Raw genomic sequence first — 17,631 nt, forward strand, 5'->3', positions numbered from 1 at the left:
ACCTGAAGCAGGGTCTTGTCCAGTTTTACTTAGATCATCAAATTCCTCCAGGTCTAGATTACCGTTTAATAGGTGTAACATCTTAACAGGAATATCTCCCTTTACAAAGGCCATGATGTGAACACTTTGTTACTAGGGTCATGTAGCAACTCAAACAAGCATGGAGATAGGAAAGTAGCAGCATTGTCAGCTTTGTACAGAATCCCTTGCTGAGCCTGAACCTTGTTATAGGTTAGGCTGCGATCTCCCCTCAACCCTCCCCCCTTTTTAAAAAAAATCCTTTTAGTTGATCTCCCTTTGAAATATAAGGCAGCTGCTATGACCACAAAGAAAAGGCTTACTTTTAAAAAAAAATGAAACACTACCTTTACAAGAGCCATCAGTAGGACTGGAGCCTAAGGAGCCTTTCTGATGTTCTTACTTCATCAGTAAATAACTTCTCAAATTTGCTTTTCCTGTTCTCACAATTGGTCTTGCAGACATCACCAAGACCTTTCAAATAAGCCTCACTTGATGTTGCTAGGACATGATTTTTTTGTGGTAGTTGTAGCAAAGCATTAGGAGAATTTTCAGAACATAATCAACACCTAAACATCTAAAGCCCGCTCAGAAACTGTTTGGTTGAAACTCTTCAAATTTGGGCAAACATCTGTCCCGTTGTTACAGACAACACATACATCTGAAGTATAAGTGACCTATTTTGAGGATAAAAATGGGAATCAAGTCTCAACTTTAACTATGGAGCGACTATTGTTCTTGGATTTAGGAACAGACAATGTAATTCTTATTTCTAAGAATTTTTTTTTTTTTGAATGAACAGGTGTACACATTTTCTCTGTAGCTCCTGTCTTCTTACTGTTTGGAATGCGTCAAACACAAAATGTGCTCAAATCAGCAGAAATTCCTTCAGTTCTACAGCATTAACTCCTCCATGAATATGGATGTTTCAGAATACAAAACTGTGCCAACCATATTATTTTAAATTTACTTTTTAGTATATACATTAACACTCAAATGTGATGAAAAACAAAACACACATCATGATGAGATACAGACTGCAAAGTTAAATAAAAAGCAGACTTTTTACAGTTTCAGATGAACATAAACTACAATAAGTGCATAGGCCAAACATTTCTTGCTATTTGAGTAGCACAGCAAAAAGGAAAAAAAATGAAAATTTTAAAATGATACTGCAAGATTATATTCTCAGTACAACAACACATGCATCTTGCTGTGTCTTAAATACTCTTTTGGCCCAATACTAAAATCCCCTCCCACCCCCGCATGTTGAACAATGTATTATACCACAGAACCTTTATCCATAGAATGACAAACTAATTACAGGGCCATATTTTTTCTCTAGCTAATCATTATTTCAAAGGATAGGAATTGTCTCCATTTTAAGAGATTTCAAGTAAATACTTCGGGGTATTTCTATGTTCTCCTCTTGATGCAGGCACATAATTGCCATTAGTTTTAAGGGAATAACATGTAGGCACCAAAGAGCAGAATACACCCTCTTGGGCTCTATTCATCCAAAATTATTGCAGTTGTGAGTACCGGTTATGAGGACAACATGAAATTGACTTTCAAAATTCCAAGCACAAGAGCGTTGGACGTCAGTTTGTGGTCAAGTGTTCCGTTCTATACCAAAGATGGAAGTATAGAATTCTTCCCCCTGTTGAAGGGCACATAGGAAATTTAATCTCTTAAATCAGTGGACTTCTGTCAGTCATGCTCTGGATATTGAGTTATCACTAGTATAAAGAGGAAGGGGAAACTTTACAAGAAATTAAAGCAGTTTTGAGACCATGGTGGCCTTAAGGCAGAAAAAGAGGATTAGACCTTTCCCACTAAAAATATAACATTAAAACAATTTTGGCCAGTTGATAATCTCAAGGGATCCAAGAAAATTAAAATCAAGCCTAGAGATGGATTAAATGTATTTGCAGCTATGAAGAATCAGATTCAGGCCCTCACAAACTAGAAGAGCAGGATAGGCAAAGAAAGATTATTAAAGATCAAGTCTTGCCCAACTTGTCTCTCCACAGCCTGATCTATTCAGTAAAACAGGGCTGCTGGGTATGCCCACAGATGAGATAATTTCAGATAGCGGGCCATATTCTCAGATACTGTAAATCAGCATTGCTCCACTGAAATAAATGGTGCTACCATAATTTACATCAGCTGGGGATCTGGGCCAGGTTATTTAATAAGATCCATATGGCATGTGTATTTTTTTTTTTTACACCACTTATTACCTCTAACGAACACCACACCACACAGAGTGAAAATAAGGACACTTAAAATGTAAGATGTATGTGTTTTGAAGCATGTTTCAGCATCAAGTTTTGTGAGCATTGGCACAAGTGGTTGTGTTATAAAAACAAAATGAACTATCCCAAGTAATGTTCCCGTGGAGGTACCTCTTCTATCAAAATTTTGCCTACTTCTTGAACAAATGGTTTAAATTTGTAAACTATGGTATTTTAAAAAAAATTGTTTTGTATATGCTCTTATTTTTGGCTACAAGGGCTAAATGACGTATCTCATGCCTTTAGAATTCTGTGCCCCAGGTTACTCAGAAGTCAGATGAATGTTCTACTCCCAATACCATGTCAAGACCACAGCCATCTTTTTTGTCATCATGCTGTAGAGGGAGACACTCTTAAGAGGACAGAGCTTTCTTTAAACTAGTGAGCTGCAGAGATCCTTGTAATCTTAAAAAAAGAAGTAAAAAAAAAAAGTAAGCAAGGCCATAGCGCTCCTGAAATTGAGAACTGAATGAAGCTGGTTAATAGAAAACAAGTATTTAGAATTATAGGTGTTTTACCAGCCAGTTACTATCACCAGCTTGCAATCAGGAACGTTCCAGGACTTGTCTACACTTGGAATGCTAGAGAGGCATAGTTGCACCACTGTAGAGCTTCAGTGTAGACATTACCTATGCTGACAGGAGTGATGCTCTTGTAAGTGTAGGTACTCCATCTCCCCGAGAGGCGGTGCCTAAGTCAACAAAATAATTCTTCCGTCTACCTAGTGTTGTCTATGCTTGGGTTAGATTGGCTTAACTATGCTGCTCAGGGGTGTGGATTTTTCACATCCCTGAATGTTACAGTTAAGACTCATTTTTCTAGTGCAGACCAGGCCTCATCAAGAGAATAAATTAATTTTCATGGGTCACATGAACAGGCAAACAAAAGACTGAAGAATCTTTTTCAGATGAAGGGCCTAATTCTGATAGCTTATCTACTGCTGTGAATTAAGAGTAACTCCATTGAAATCAGAGTTATACCAGTGTAAAGGGACATCAGAATTACTGGAAGCCCGAAGTCTCTACTAGGTCTGGCTCTTGCACACAAAAGGTTTCTACACGTAGGCTCAATTTCTGATTAGTTTGTCTGATCAGTGGAGACTTAAAAAACATGGTATCTGCAGCATGGCAGAGTGCAAAACATTTTGGACAGATACAGCCTTATATAAACTGAGACAACTTTGACCAAAGAAAATATAAATACAAATTCACAACTGGTATGAAATATATTGCAACATTAATTGGGCGTCAATCATCTGCCACTCAGTGTCCACAGCTGTATAGTATTTGTATAAAAAGTGTGGTTCTTCATTCAAGTAAAACCTTTAAAAAATGAAATATGGAAGTTGTATTTTTAAACAAAAAACCTTAGAAGCAGCGTATCACAATCCTCTCCAATACCACACAGTTTTCTTTACATTGACGTGTTTTAAAGATGTCTGACCTCACAATACATCATAATTTCAAGTGGCTTTTCTGTTTTTAAACTGGTCCAGCCTAGGTCTGTAACCTGTACAGACGTGAAAAGCAGGAGGAAATCAATTATTGTTCAGCGCAAATATTGAGCATGTCAGTTATAAAGTGACAAAGCAAATAAAATATCCCCAAAATTAACAAACATGGGCTACTGATCACTATGGGGCTTAGATGACTTTACATTAAAAAAAATGGAGAGAAAAAATAACCACAGAGGTCATCAAATACAAAGTTCTTTACATGCTGCATAATTCTGACAGTGCCCTTAATATTTAAGCTTTTTATATTTTTTCCACAAGATGCCAAACCACTTACAATTTGGGTTTTGTTTAAATGCTTTTTATAAATTTAAATTATACTGATAGATGGTATTTTACCCATGAAGAAACTACTGATGCACTCAAGAACAGAAAAAATATGCATACGTAAGTCAGTACAGAAGTTTCTTCTGCAACTTTTTGGAAAAGAAATATATTTCAGTTAAAAAAAAATCAGCAGCAGCCTGTTTTGTCATTAAAACAAATGTAGTTTCACAGTTGAAAAAATTAGTTACATTGTTTTACAATTCAATACATATTCCCTAAATCACTTTTTTCTAATGGCTTTGTAATAAAATGTAAGGACAAATCCTGGGTTTCTGGCTCTGATCAGACTCCTACTACAATAGGCTTCTATGGGAGTTTTGCTGGAGCAAGATGCTTAGATTCAGTCCAAGCACAAAATCAACTGTTTTAGTGTTTGCACAGCTGGTATTCAGAACAAAGGGAACATTTTCAAACCTCTATTCAGGTTAAATGTCAACTGTAAAAAAAACTATTTAAAAAACAAAAACAAATTCCAAATAGTCTCTAACAAAATCTACAGCTCAGTCACCTATGACTTCATGATCCTTTTCCTGTAGCTGAGATAGTGGGTTTAATTCTCTCTCACACACCAGTCTAAGTTAGGAGTAACCTCATTAAAGTCAATGGATTCATATCAAGTGTGACAGATCTAGGCCAGTGAGGTACAGGAGTCTGGTAGAGGGCAAATATACTGGTCACTGGCTGAGTAGTTTTCTGTTCCCTGAGTGACCAGAGGAGAGGCTGCACTAGAGTAATCAGGAACCTGCTAGAACCAATTCAGGCAGATAAGCTGATTGGCCGCAGGTGTTCTAATCAAGGCAGGCTAATCAGGCACCTGGGTTTAAAAAGGAGCTCACTCCAGTCGCAGGGGGGCAGAGGAGAGGAAGTGTGTGAGAGGAGCTGGGAGCAAGAGGTACAAGGAGCTGAGAGTGAGAGGCTGTGCTGCTGGAGGACTAAGGAGTACAAGCGTTATCAGACACCAGGAGGAAGGTCCTGTGGTGAGGATAAAGGAAGTGTTTGGAGGAGGCCATGGGGAAGTAGCCCAGGGAGGTGTGGCTGTCATGCAGCTGTTACAGGAGGCACTATAGACAGCTGCAATCCACAGGGCCCTGGGCTGGGACCCGAAGTAGAGGGCGGGCCCAGGTTCTCCCCAAACCTCCCAACTCCTGATCAGACACAGGAGAAGTTGACCCAGACTGTGGGGAAGATCACTGAGATGAGCAAATCTGCCAATAAGCGCAGGACCCACCCAGGTAGAGGAGGAACTTTGTCACACAAGATAAAGCTGGTGTAGTTGAGAGGAGAATAGGGCTTAGTATATTTAGGGTCAACTTTTTTCCTTTAAATATACTTTCTTGTTATTGTGAACAACTGTTTCAAGCCCCACACCTCCATCCATTATCTTCCCATGCTTCCATTTTCTTTGTTTAATTCTAAAGTTACCCCATGTCCTATTATACTTGCGTTGGTATTCAGTTTGCTTTCTTCTAGCGTTAAGAACTTTTTCACAGCTTGTGCAGTGGTTGGTTGCAGTAACTCTTGAAGATACTGGGACCGATTCTTCAGAGCTCTGCAACAGGTGCAAAGTGGGTGCAAACACTACCATTCTAATATGGCAGCATTTGACACAAGGTGCAAAATATGGAGAATCAGGCCCATAAGATCCAATAAGCTTGAGTGGACCTTTTAATTCAAGTCCTAAAAGAGCCTTCTTTACAGGGCAATATGTTGCCTCAATACAAGAGGAATCATAAGGATAATTAATGTGGCACTTTAGTAACACACATCTCTGTTAAATCACGAATTACAGCCCTCAGGGTTTCGGTTTTGTATCATTTAACTGAATTTCTTGCTATAACTAATCCCCAATTTTAAAAACTCTAGAACATTACAGTGGGGTCACTGTAGACAAATAATAAATACACATAAGGGTCATTATGTTCTAGTAACTACAACTGAGTGGAAGCACTCACATCTGAGCAAAGGGACATATGAATTCTGCTGGCTTGCTCTAAAATGTTCAGTAGAGATAAGACTAGCCATATTTCCCCATTCAAATCTTAGTATTTCTTTGTATTTTTCATGAAGTGTTTTACCACGATATTACCTGTGTGTTTCCTAACTAACTGTAGGAATCAAATGATTACAAAATTGTCTTAAAAGACCAAATAAAAGCCTTGGCTGCACAATCCCCAATTTACTGCTATCCATGCCTTCTAGAATATAATTGATTGCACATTTTTAATGGATTACAATTTGCTAAATGAATCCAACCACTCAATACTTTATAAATAAATTGTACTTTGTACAGGCTGTATTTCTGAAGTTATACTCTAATACCAACTGACAGCACATTTATATTACATCTGGTATTGCACTTCCTTTGAGTGGCACCTACACACACACACACACACACGTGTCTGTCTGCGTGCATGCATGTGAATAAACCCATCCACCTCAAACTTCTGGACTTTTGGAATTCACTTCAAATGCTGTGAATCTAACAAGTTTAAAACACTGGAGAAAATGTCATCCACAGAATCCTGGGTTTAGCAAGTTATTGTCAAAAATATTTAAGAGTTTATAAAAAAGTGTTTCAGAATCCCAAGTTCTGCCTGCAGCTGTGCATAAGGACAATCTAAAAACCTCTGGTAGTCTTGATACTTGCAGAACTGGTGCCCAACAATTAGATTTTTCTCTCACATTCTCATACAGAGCACATGAAAAAGCCAGAGCGCGTGTGCAAGAGCATGCATGCTATAAAATGTTTGTTTGGCAGCTCTATATGCTGTGAGTTTCCAAAGTGTTTGCTGTAAGTAGCTGGTGATCATTTCTTATGTGTTGGTTATAGGAATTAAGCAGCTACTTTCAAAGGAGCAGGAAAGAACAGAAAGAGAGAAAAGGTGGACCCAGAGGCTGAGAGTTTTACCATACATTCCTTGAACAGCCAGCATATCACTTAGGCCATGTCTACACTTACTGGTAGATCTACAACGCTGCAATTGATGCAGTGGTGCTGATTTAGTGGGTCTGGTGAAGACCCACTAAGTTGATGGCAGAGCACTCTCCTATTGATTCCTGTATTCCAGCTCCCTGAGACGAGCAAGAGCAAGGTACGTCAGTGGGAGGGCATCTCCCATCAACACAGCGTGGTGTAGACACTGCAATAAGTCGACCTAAGCTATGTGTCACTTCAGTTACATTATTCACGTAACTGAAGTAGCGTAATGTGGGTCAACTTACTTTGGGCTGGTCTGTAATACCATAGTAATAAGAATATTGCCTGAGATTCTTTGAAGAGACTTTGGCCAAGTTCACCTCTGGCACAAGTAGGTATATCTCCCACTGATTTCAGTGGTACTTGTATACTCTTTCACCAGGGTTGAATTTGGTCCTATGAGTATAGCTGAACACCATCAGTCACATGATGGACAATGAGAGTCTTGGACAGAGAGAACTAGATTGCAAAATTAAGTGAGTGAATATGGGACAAATCATGTAAATAAAGAATATATATTAATAGTTCCTATTATATAAATAGCCTTTATAAAAATAATCTTTCAATAATTTTAATAACTAACCCTTCGCTAGGCTCTGGAAAACGTGTGAAAAAAATCTATTGTGTTCAAGTTAGATTAAATCAAACCCCAAAGTGAACATTATAACGTTTTGTTGCACTGAACCCTATCTTGCCCATTCAATTTCTAAGCCAGTCATTTGGGATGGTGGGGACCAGAGTTTCTTTGTGAAGCTACAAATTTCATCTCTACAAATATTGTCCAGGAAAATACCATACATAGTAGGCTTATTTCCTACTTCTTTCAAAATAGCGCAGATGACAGACCCAGAAGTCAAAGGTTCAATTAAAACCAATATATATATTATGCCTCTGACTAAATTTAAAAGGAACTGTTCCCTCACTTTAATCTTTTAAATCTTTGAGCTGAAAATGCCTTCAATTTCAACACTATACCTACTATTTTAATAACCATGAAAACACTTTGCTTCCTTTTCAACTCTTTGAAACCCTACATAATCTTTTAAAGTGGTACTAGACCTACTGTAATATGTGATGGACTATTTTTGATGATAGCATGATTTTCCTTTCCCCAAATTATCCAAATTAAAAGCAAACAAAAAACCCTGCCGATCTTCCAAGTTTACCTTTTTGGATTTAAGGCATAATATGAAATTGCACATCACACGAAAGCTTAATTTTGAAGTGCACAGTTTTAGTGCTATCCGAACCCCTTCCCCCTTTTTTTCCTGAACATCTGGATATTTCATCTCTGCTCCTGCTGTAAATTCTAATGCCGTCTGTGGTTTGTGCAATTCCTATGCAACCAGTCTTTGCTGCTGACAAGTATTAACAGTGCAGTGTAGCACCCATAAGTGGGTTATCAGTTTTTTTAAAAAAATTCTTCACTTTCTTTTCAGTTCAAGGCATGCTGCTTTATTGTGTGGAAGATCCAGTCCATTTTCGTTGTCCAGCCACCATGATGAGCGTCATTCATCTGTTTCATGAAATATTCTAGAGCTTCTTGTTCACTTTTGTCCAGTGCAAGTGTCTTTCGAATGTATGCAATATCATCAAAAGATTGCAATTCTGGCATTCCTGAGCCAAGCATCATGGAGAAGAGATTTATGAAGAGATTGGCATGCTGCCGAATTGCTAAGTAAGCCTTATAACACATCTCCTGAAACCTTGAAAAGAAAGACAAGAGTTGGTTGGTCCGGGTGCTGCTGGATCCACAACAACTTTCATTTTTTGGAGGCAACAGAAGGTGAGAGGCAGGTGGGCCATTATAAAAGTTTGAGAGGCCAACTCTGAGGTTTTATTTTTTTTAATATAATGTAAATGCCACAATAGCACTGGAAACATTTCTTCATTGTATCATCTTCCTAAATGTCCTCCACTTAGGGAAAGTTTATGCTACTGGTTAAGTCGATCTAACTTACATTGCTCGGGGGTGTGAAAGCACCTCCGCCCCAGAAGTGCAAGTTTTGCACTGTTCACACGAATGCTATGCCGATGGGAGAGTTGCTATAGCGATTCATCTATATCGCTGCAGCTGCACCGATATAGCGCTGTAGTGTAGATTTGCCCTTAGATTAGGTTAATTTTCAAGTGATTTTTCAGTGACTAATTGATGCCAGGTAAATTGGAGACAGGCCTTTGTTTCTAAATCCCTATTTTAGGTTCATAAGCTCTCTCAAAAGGTGAATTATTTAGGGACGTTTAAGGAAATCCACGGAGCCATTTGAGTTACGCAAGTCTAAGAAGAATACATATTTTAAGCATTAAAATAAAATTGCTCATCACCAGTAAAATTTACCAAGGACAGTTGTAGTTCTAACACTTGAGTAGTTATGTATGTGTCTGATCCAGCAAAGTCAGTGGGAATTGTGGATCAGCACCTTGAAGGATCAAGCCCATAGGACTTGAGTGCTGAGAACCATAAAAGATCTATCCTTGGATGGACAGTTGGAAAGACATGTGTGTCCCACAACTGAATTAATGTAAAATTGAATGCCTGCATTATGTTTCTTAGGTACATTAAGCTCCACACATACCTATACAGGGTCTTATAGCAAATAGCTTGATTCAGGTAATAGGCCAAAGTATTAAAGATCATTGATTCTTTATTATATCTAAAAGATATTTTGCTACAAGATATACCCAAATATATACAAAAACTGATTAAATATTTTTCATTTATGTGAAATAATTGTTCAATTGAAAAATAGCTTACCTTTCAAATTCCCTTGTTTTGGTACATTCCTGGGCTCCTTTACTAATCACTATTAAGAAATCTTGCGTTAAGACAAATGGCACACGCTCTCGTTTGTAACCAAATTTTTTCTTCTTGTGATCCAGGAAGTGTCCAAAATCAATGTGAAACAGCTTTAAAGAGGGAGAAAATGGTTACACATTTTAAAATTATTTTGCTTATTTAAACAGCTTTCATAGTAATATCAGTTCATCTAGTTTTTGCGTGGATTTTGTGATCCAAAACACCAATATGCCATACAATTAGTGTCTATACATCAGACAAATGGAAGATGACATATTACATAAGTGAATATTTTTAGATAGGTTTTTGAAAAATAGTATCTTACTTGTCCGTCATCTTTCACCATGATGTTACTATTGTGACGATCACCAATTCCCAGTATGAAAGTAGCAACACAATAGCCAGCGCAAGAGCGTGTAAATAAATCAATAGCTGCATCATACCTGTTTAAAACAAACACTGGAGGCATTATTCTTCTGAAGTTCTAACACCACAGCAGTGCAGAAATAACATGCATGTAATGAAGATAGTGTATACCAGCTTAACGAAGCCATGCAAATCAAGACTACTTGGATTTTATCATTGAACTGAATCAAAAAGCTAGGCAGAGATTCAGCATTCTTGGAATATAACAATGCCTGTAATAAGATCAAAAAAAAATAAACTTCCCATTATAGCAACTTTTTTGAAGACAGAGAAAAGAAATTTTCACTCTAAGCTACCAGTGCAAATTCAGATTTAAGCCATATATTTGTGCAAGTGTATATCTTAAATTGCCAATTTTTTGCCAACTGCTGTATTGTCACAGTATCACACAATGCCTTAACCTCAAGAGGAGAACTATGGATAGCAAAAATACCAGGTGTAGAGTATCTCTGTATTACTTAGTTTCCCACTTCAAGAAGGGGAGTATAAAATATTTCTGTTTTGGGGCCTCCATCAAAAAAAACAAAACCAAACAGGTAAATTAAAAAGGAGAATAAGTAAATGAAAAGTAAAACCTCACATTTCTCCTTTGTTTTTGTCCTTGAGCCACTGATGTAATGTGTGGCTGTTGAACTGCAATGCGCCCTTTAGGCCACCTTTACACTGAATCTGCATAATTGTGTGAGAGCTTCTAACCACCTCAATAAGTCCCACACAATCACCAATAGACAAACAGCCATAAGGCAACATCCTAGAAGGAAAAAAAAATTTTTTTTATTTATTTATTTTTTTTTATAAAGAGGACGTTTTCAGACAGAAAGCATTTTAAACAGTAAAATATATATATGTTCTGGTTAGTTACCTTAATCAGATCAGTACTCTCTATTATTGGATTTACTTAATAGGGTTCTGCTGAAAATACGTTTGAAAACCTTACAGCCGTATTATCAGAAGTGTTGAGAAAAAAGTGTGCAAGAATGTTAGAGTTCAATAATGTGCCTGACTCTGCGACCACTACATCTGGCAATTTATTTCCTAGTTTTAGTAAAAGGCGAAAGATTTATACGAACTGAAGAGAAAGCAGAGTACAGATTTAAGCTGAAAATTACTAATGGTTTCCCCAATACCTCTGAATATTATCAATAATCATTAATGGAACTTTCAGAATGTAGGTGGATTTATCAAGACAGATTTCTGTACAGATCTTCAGACTTTAATACTAAGGGCAGGACAGTCTTCAGACTTTCAGAAAAGGAACATTCAGCACAACTTGAGTGCTACCAGAAATGCATAATACAGAATAATGCGTAAGTAAAGCTTACTTTAAGAAACCTCCCACATGCAATTTTAAAAATACATTTCAAAAGCTATTACCTGACAATATTATAAAATTGTAATGCAAACCCATGAACCGCAGCAATGCTGGTCTTAAGCTAGTCTTACTGATGGCCATTCCCTGGAACTGGACTGAGGCCACCAAAATAAATTTTCACATAAGGCACTGAACAGTTTATAGACCCCAATATTTTGGATATCTTGAAGCTATAAAAGTTACAGCATAACATACAGAAACATGCTTACAAATCATTTTAAGTATTACAATTGTTTTTCATGAAAAAGGAAGGGAACCATTCATAGTAAATAAGTTAAACAGAAAACATTAAGAATGGCACTTGAAAATACTCTGTTTCTTACCGAAGATCAAGACCCTGATTTTGCCAGATGTTTTCCATAATTCGAATGATCTGAAGTGTCAGCATATCCTGACGTAAATCTGAAATATTCAAGTGCATACAGATGTTGTGGATTTTATAAGATCAGAACAAAAGCTTTTTGTAACATGCCATTTTATTTAGTTTTTTCCAATATATTTTAGACTGGGACAATAGGTTGTGTATTTCACTAAAGTTATGGTCTCTAAAATGTATCATCATTATGTAGAAGTCAAAAGCAACCTTTAACATTTAAGAATTAATGTAAAAGAGTTGGGGTAGTGTCAAGATCGATTATTAAGATACAACTTTAAAATCTGCCTGGATTAATGAAATAGATATCAAACATGGCTTTACAAATTGGAGCAAATATTCTAAAGCATTTTAAAATTTGAATAGTATTAGTTAAATAATACTGTGGTAAGCGTACAAAAATATTAGACAAATCAGTTCCAATGCTATGGAAAGTACAGTGCATACATGAGTCATGTTCTAAGAGGAAAAAACAGTTCAAAATATTGTTATAAGAGAATGAGTGTTTGAAAAATAAGAGCCTAGGAGCACAGCTACAAAAATACTGTGCATGTGTTTGTCTGTTCATTTTTTACATGCCTATTTCTTTAGAAACTCTAATTAGCAAAGCCAAACAAGGTATGTTTATTTCTTTAACATGTATTCTACAAATTTAGAAAATTTTTGAAGTCAACAGGCAAGGTATGAGAAGAGAAGTTTATGTATAAACACACAACTCTCTGGAATATGTTAATCAGGATACGTATGTATTTTGTGCCCTTACCATCTCCATTTTTAAAGATGATCTCATTGTTTTGAAACAGCAGTTCAGACATAATATCTGGGTTTTCCCAGTTCAACCACAGTGGCCTTTTTGCAGAGGACATAATCCTGCACTCCTCAAGCCTAAAAAAAGATAAGATTTCTTCTAAATAAGTGTATTGTTGACATTAGTGAATGGTGTTTTTGTAATATTCCTGCTCTCTTCACCTTTCCTTCTCCCAACACTTATGGCTGATATGACACTGATGGGCCAAGATGGACAGTTAACAACCAATTTTCATTCATAAGCCTTAAACTTAAAGCAAGAAGTACACTAGCTTGTGCTGCCTGAGAAGGGAACTGGCTGTATATAATCTTCAGCAGCATCACTTCTGGCCAAATAACAGGGTTCCTCACAAAAATTGCAAGCATTATTCTGTGGTCATTTAAAGTTGTTTTATTGATGATACTGGCTTAAGGTTAAAAAAAGTATCCACTATACAATTTTCTTAGTACAGTTGCAAATTTTAAAATCTTTTCCAAGATTCACTCATTTCAGAAAAATGGTCTACTTAAATATTTTGATAAATTCCAAAATTGAAGAACATACCTGAGATTTCCCAGCTGATGAGCAGGGTTAAGAGGAGAAATAAAGCCTTGTAAAGCATCCATGAAATCTGGCCGCCTCATTTGTTCAACAAGAAACTTCATCTGTACCTGAAGGGTAATCCCATTTAATTTGAGAGCTTTTTGATTATATGAGAAAGATGTACATACATGCTGGGTTTTAATTTTGATTTAAGCTGTAATTGTGTGTAATGCAAGTGTTAAAACAAACAATCCTACATTAGCCACATATCACCAGAACTGAAGCATTATTTTTATATTACCTGAAAACAGCTGTATGACATAACTTCTATTTAAATGACCTACTCAACTGGCCAGCAACAGTGGGTACAGTAAAAATATCTCCAACACCTGGTAAGGAATTTTATTATTTACTGGAGTAAATAATACCACACTGTTTTAACTAACCAAATAAAGACCCAATTATTATTAAACTACTTTTAAACAAACATTCTTAATTCTTGTATTCTGGTAACAGTAATACCTTTTGTGTCTCATCCTTCTTCTCCTGCTTGAGAATATCTGTGAGGTTTATCAGTTTCTCCATAGCCTCCACCTGCCTGCTCAAATGTTTTAGGTACATCCCACATGCTCGACAGTAGGACTCCAAAAGTAAACCAAATCTCTGGCTTACATTTTTATTGTGCATTTCAGACCTATCAAAAGAGAACATTTTCAGGTAAAAAGAAGAACATTTATAAGTATTACTGTTTAGGGCTGATGCTGTCCCTGTGCCCTTTCTCTCAGTGGGCACCATTTCCAGGGGACAGGCCTACAGTTGCACTTCTCTCAGAATGGAATTCCACAATTCAGCCCACTTTTAGACTGAACAGACCAGGCAATAGCGCCTCCTGCTTACCCCCCATATTACCTCAGCAGGTCCAACTCGTTTTGGTCTCTGCTGTAGACCCCACTCTGGGAGCTGTGATCCCCTGGTAAACACAGGGACAGAAAAGCTTGTTCTAAACAGTATGCTTTATCCATCCAGAGGAACATTACAAGCAAAGAGAAAATGTTTAAAAACAATAAAAGCATATAGCCTTGCCCAAACATAGCATTTACTTCATGCAACTAGGTAGGCCTAATTTAGCCTTGGCTCCCTTCCTGTATTCCCAGGGACTGAGTTACTGCCCGCTTCTTTGCATACCCTCTATCCCTATGACTCAGAAGCTTAGCTTTTCAACTATATTCACTCTCTCTGTTTGAAAGTTCCTGTGTAGAAACTCTAAGGGTGTCAAGTGGAGCTCTTGCACTCCCCTGCAATGGGGCCTGTCAACCCAATTCAACATTAGTGGAGGTAAACCTCCAAGGAATTATCTGCTCCACTGTCCATCAGGATTGTCTACACTCAACCATTAATTTTTGGTTCCTAGAGAAGTAAGTTAACTATGGCTGATTTAACAGTTACTCTTTCACCAGCAGCACAGTAACTCAAAACCCACATGGCATGTATATGTATATAAAAAAATATTCATAAAATACATATAATTCCTACATTCTTCACAACGGGCATTTTAAAAGGCTTTGGCATATAAAAGTAATTTGAAATATCTTAAATTTAGAAAGCAAGCAATGAATATGAGCTAATTATCTACAGTGGCTATCTTCATGTGGAATTTGCTGATAATCACCCGGCACATACTCAGTTACTAACTCCTCAGCAATCTTAATTTACATTTCAGCATCAACACCTATTTTTTAAACTTTTCATTATACTTTCAGCAGTGATTTAAGTAGAAAGACAAAGTGGAACAATGATCATGACATAGCATCATAGGACTGGAAGGGACCTTGAGAGTCATCTAGTCCAGTCCTCTACACTCATGGCAGGACTAAGTATGATATAATGCAACAAAGATCTTACCATAGGAACAGAATAAGTATACAGTAAAGCCAGAGTGGCTGCTTCAGTAAATATTAACTAGAGGACAGGAAAGATTGAAAGAAATAGGAGAGAGGCTAAAGGAGGAAGACCAATGAAGAATGGTGCTCTTAAAGGGGAGCATACTTTTTTAGTGATACTAAATGCAATAATGAGGTCCTGAATAAATAATAATTAAAAGTGATTGATCTTTGTATAAACCTTCCACTGAGAACAGTAGGAGATCTATTGTGGATTGAGGGAGTATGGGGCCCTAAATTTATACCCTTACCCCATCAGAGAAGGAATTCAGTTCTCTTCAGTGCCTGAGCATGACATTCCTACCTTAGATACAATGCTGGCTACTACTTCTACAAAAAAAAAAAAAGAAAAAAAAAAGGTAGTTTATCATCTTCTGTATCTTTCCAAACTTCGGCACCTAAACTGACTATAGATTTGAGAACTACTTTTGTTTGGGGAATAATGCTGCTTATATTGAAAACAAAACAAAAAACAAACAAAAATTTATAGTAGATAATAGCTTAAGAAAAAAAGGACATTTTAGTCTGACATTTCATACCTCTAACTACTGTGATATAGCTTGGTGGAAACTCACCATTACCCAAAAAACTTCCCAAACAAACTTACTTTAAGTGCCAAAAGAAAAAGTGTCCTATCCTTTGATTGGTCAGTGCCTTCTTGAGTAAAAATCTCACCAGCAGATTATCCAAATATTGCTCATATTTCAGAACCTATTTATGGGCAAGAAGAAATGAGAATTTGGAACTGTAGCTTTCACTTTACAAATATTCCCATGGATAATACACATCCAGACATATACTACATAAAAGAAGAGCCAGATTCTGGAAAAGGATTTTATAACTCAAGAATGTCTGGCCCTCATATTTTAGAGTTTGTAAATGTTAGCAGGTATTGTTCCAACCCTGCCTAACAGTACACACACTGGATAAGGTCCAAACTTACCACCTATATGCCATTTCCTTTATTGTTAACTTAACTGACACCAACCAAATTTTAGCCTCATTTTGCTAAGGTTTCTATAATTGCCTCTTCAGGGAACCTGCCCAGTTCATGCTACAGAAAGACAAATGGTCTGGCTGCCAATGTGAATCAGCAGAACAGGGTCCTAACATCTCATATCCTAATTTACAGTAAAATAAACCAGGTTTGATTTTTCAAGGTTGCAACTACTGTATTTATTATCTATTTCCCAGAATCACTAGGGAATTACTGTTTGTCAAGATTTCTTCTCTTTCTTCTTGCTACATCAGATTTAAGAAGCAACAATTAAAAATACTTGTCAACAAATATACAGAGCCTCTAATTTAACAGAACAAGCTAGGGTACCTGTACTAGCTGGATTAAGTACTGAGACAGTTTATCATCTGTCAGATACTTCTCCAGACAGCGAACTGCGAACGCTCGCACCATTGGGTCAGGGTAATTACAGTCCAAAAGCTCCATTGCCTGTTCTGGCTTGATTGGAGGCCAGTCTTTTACCAAGCAGTACATCTGTGTGGAACAAAAACAACCACCCAACATAATCCAGACATTTTAAGCAGTTGCATGGACAAAACAATAATTGTGAAATAGACCCATGTAAGACCAGCGATCCTTTTCCTGTTTAAAAATTGAATTTACTCTTTGCTCTCACAAATGACTAATGATGTAAACTACAACCTGCTAAACATTTTATCCACTATTTAAAAAGCTATAGTAAGAATTACAACCTCAGGTCATTCCATGGTCAGTAATGTCAACCCAGTGTAACTCACTGGTCAGAAATATAGCAGGATTGAACCAGGGACCTCTAGAGGTAAAAGCATAAGTCTCTTGAACTAAACAGCCAGGCTCTGGAGCCATTCGCTGTAATAGACCCATATCATCTGTGGATCACGTATAGAGGGGGACAGAACACACACCAACCAATGGGTTGTACGAGCAGAACATATTCTAAATAATGATTGCTCACTTTCATGCAAGTTGAAGGAAAATAGTTTTTAAAAATGAAAATATTGTGATTAAAATTATGTCTTTTAGCAAAGTTTCTTGAATGCAGTATATTACCTGGGCTACTTCATCTCTAGAGTTCCATTTAACAGACAAAAGTAGTTTTGGTAGAATTTCTGGGGTATTTACACAATAGTGTCTGTAAAAGAGAAAAAAAAATTAACTTGCATATACAAACTAGAGGTAAAAAGTAAGTAGATTTACTTTGATCACAGCAGACTATGGCCCTCGATGCTGAAATATTATCTATCTTTATGCCTGCAGAGTCCCC

At 37.0% G+C, this 17,631-nt stretch overlaps 1 protein-coding gene across 3 annotated transcripts in view; it reads right to left on the minus strand.

The window, feature by feature from the left end:
* Positions 1 to 976: 976 nt before the first annotated feature.
* Positions 977 to 17,631, minus strand: part of PIK3CA (phosphatidylinositol-4,5-bisphosphate 3-kinase catalytic subunit alpha) — a 75,594-nt gene continuing 58,939 nt past the window's right edge. For all 3 annotated transcript variants that reach the window (XM_032783596.2, XM_075068374.1, XM_075068375.1), the window contains 11 exons: positions 17,418 to 17,499; positions 16,698 to 16,862; positions 15,978 to 16,081; positions 13,953 to 14,124; positions 13,452 to 13,558; positions 12,864 to 12,985; positions 12,051 to 12,129; positions 10,936 to 11,106; positions 10,255 to 10,372; positions 9,888 to 10,039; positions 977 to 8,838 (listed from right to left, as the gene is read on the minus strand). In XM_032783596.2, coding sequence (XP_032639487.1) covers positions 8,568 to 8,838; positions 9,888 to 10,039; positions 10,255 to 10,372; positions 10,936 to 11,106; positions 12,051 to 12,129; positions 12,864 to 12,985; positions 13,452 to 13,558; positions 13,953 to 14,124; positions 15,978 to 16,081; positions 16,698 to 16,862; positions 17,418 to 17,499 — 1,543 coding nt within the window. In that variant the 3' untranslated portion in view covers positions 977 to 8,567. The remainder of the gene's footprint in view (positions 8,839 to 9,887; positions 10,040 to 10,254; positions 10,373 to 10,935; positions 11,107 to 12,050; positions 12,130 to 12,863; positions 12,986 to 13,451; positions 13,559 to 13,952; positions 14,125 to 15,977; positions 16,082 to 16,697; positions 16,863 to 17,417; positions 17,500 to 17,631) is intronic.

This window comes from Chelonoidis abingdonii, chromosome 8 (genome assembly GCF_003597395.2).
Source record: "Chelonoidis abingdonii isolate Lonesome George chromosome 8, CheloAbing_2.0, whole genome shotgun sequence".
NCBI classification, from domain to species: Eukaryota; Metazoa; Chordata; order Testudines; family Testudinidae; genus Chelonoidis; species Chelonoidis abingdonii.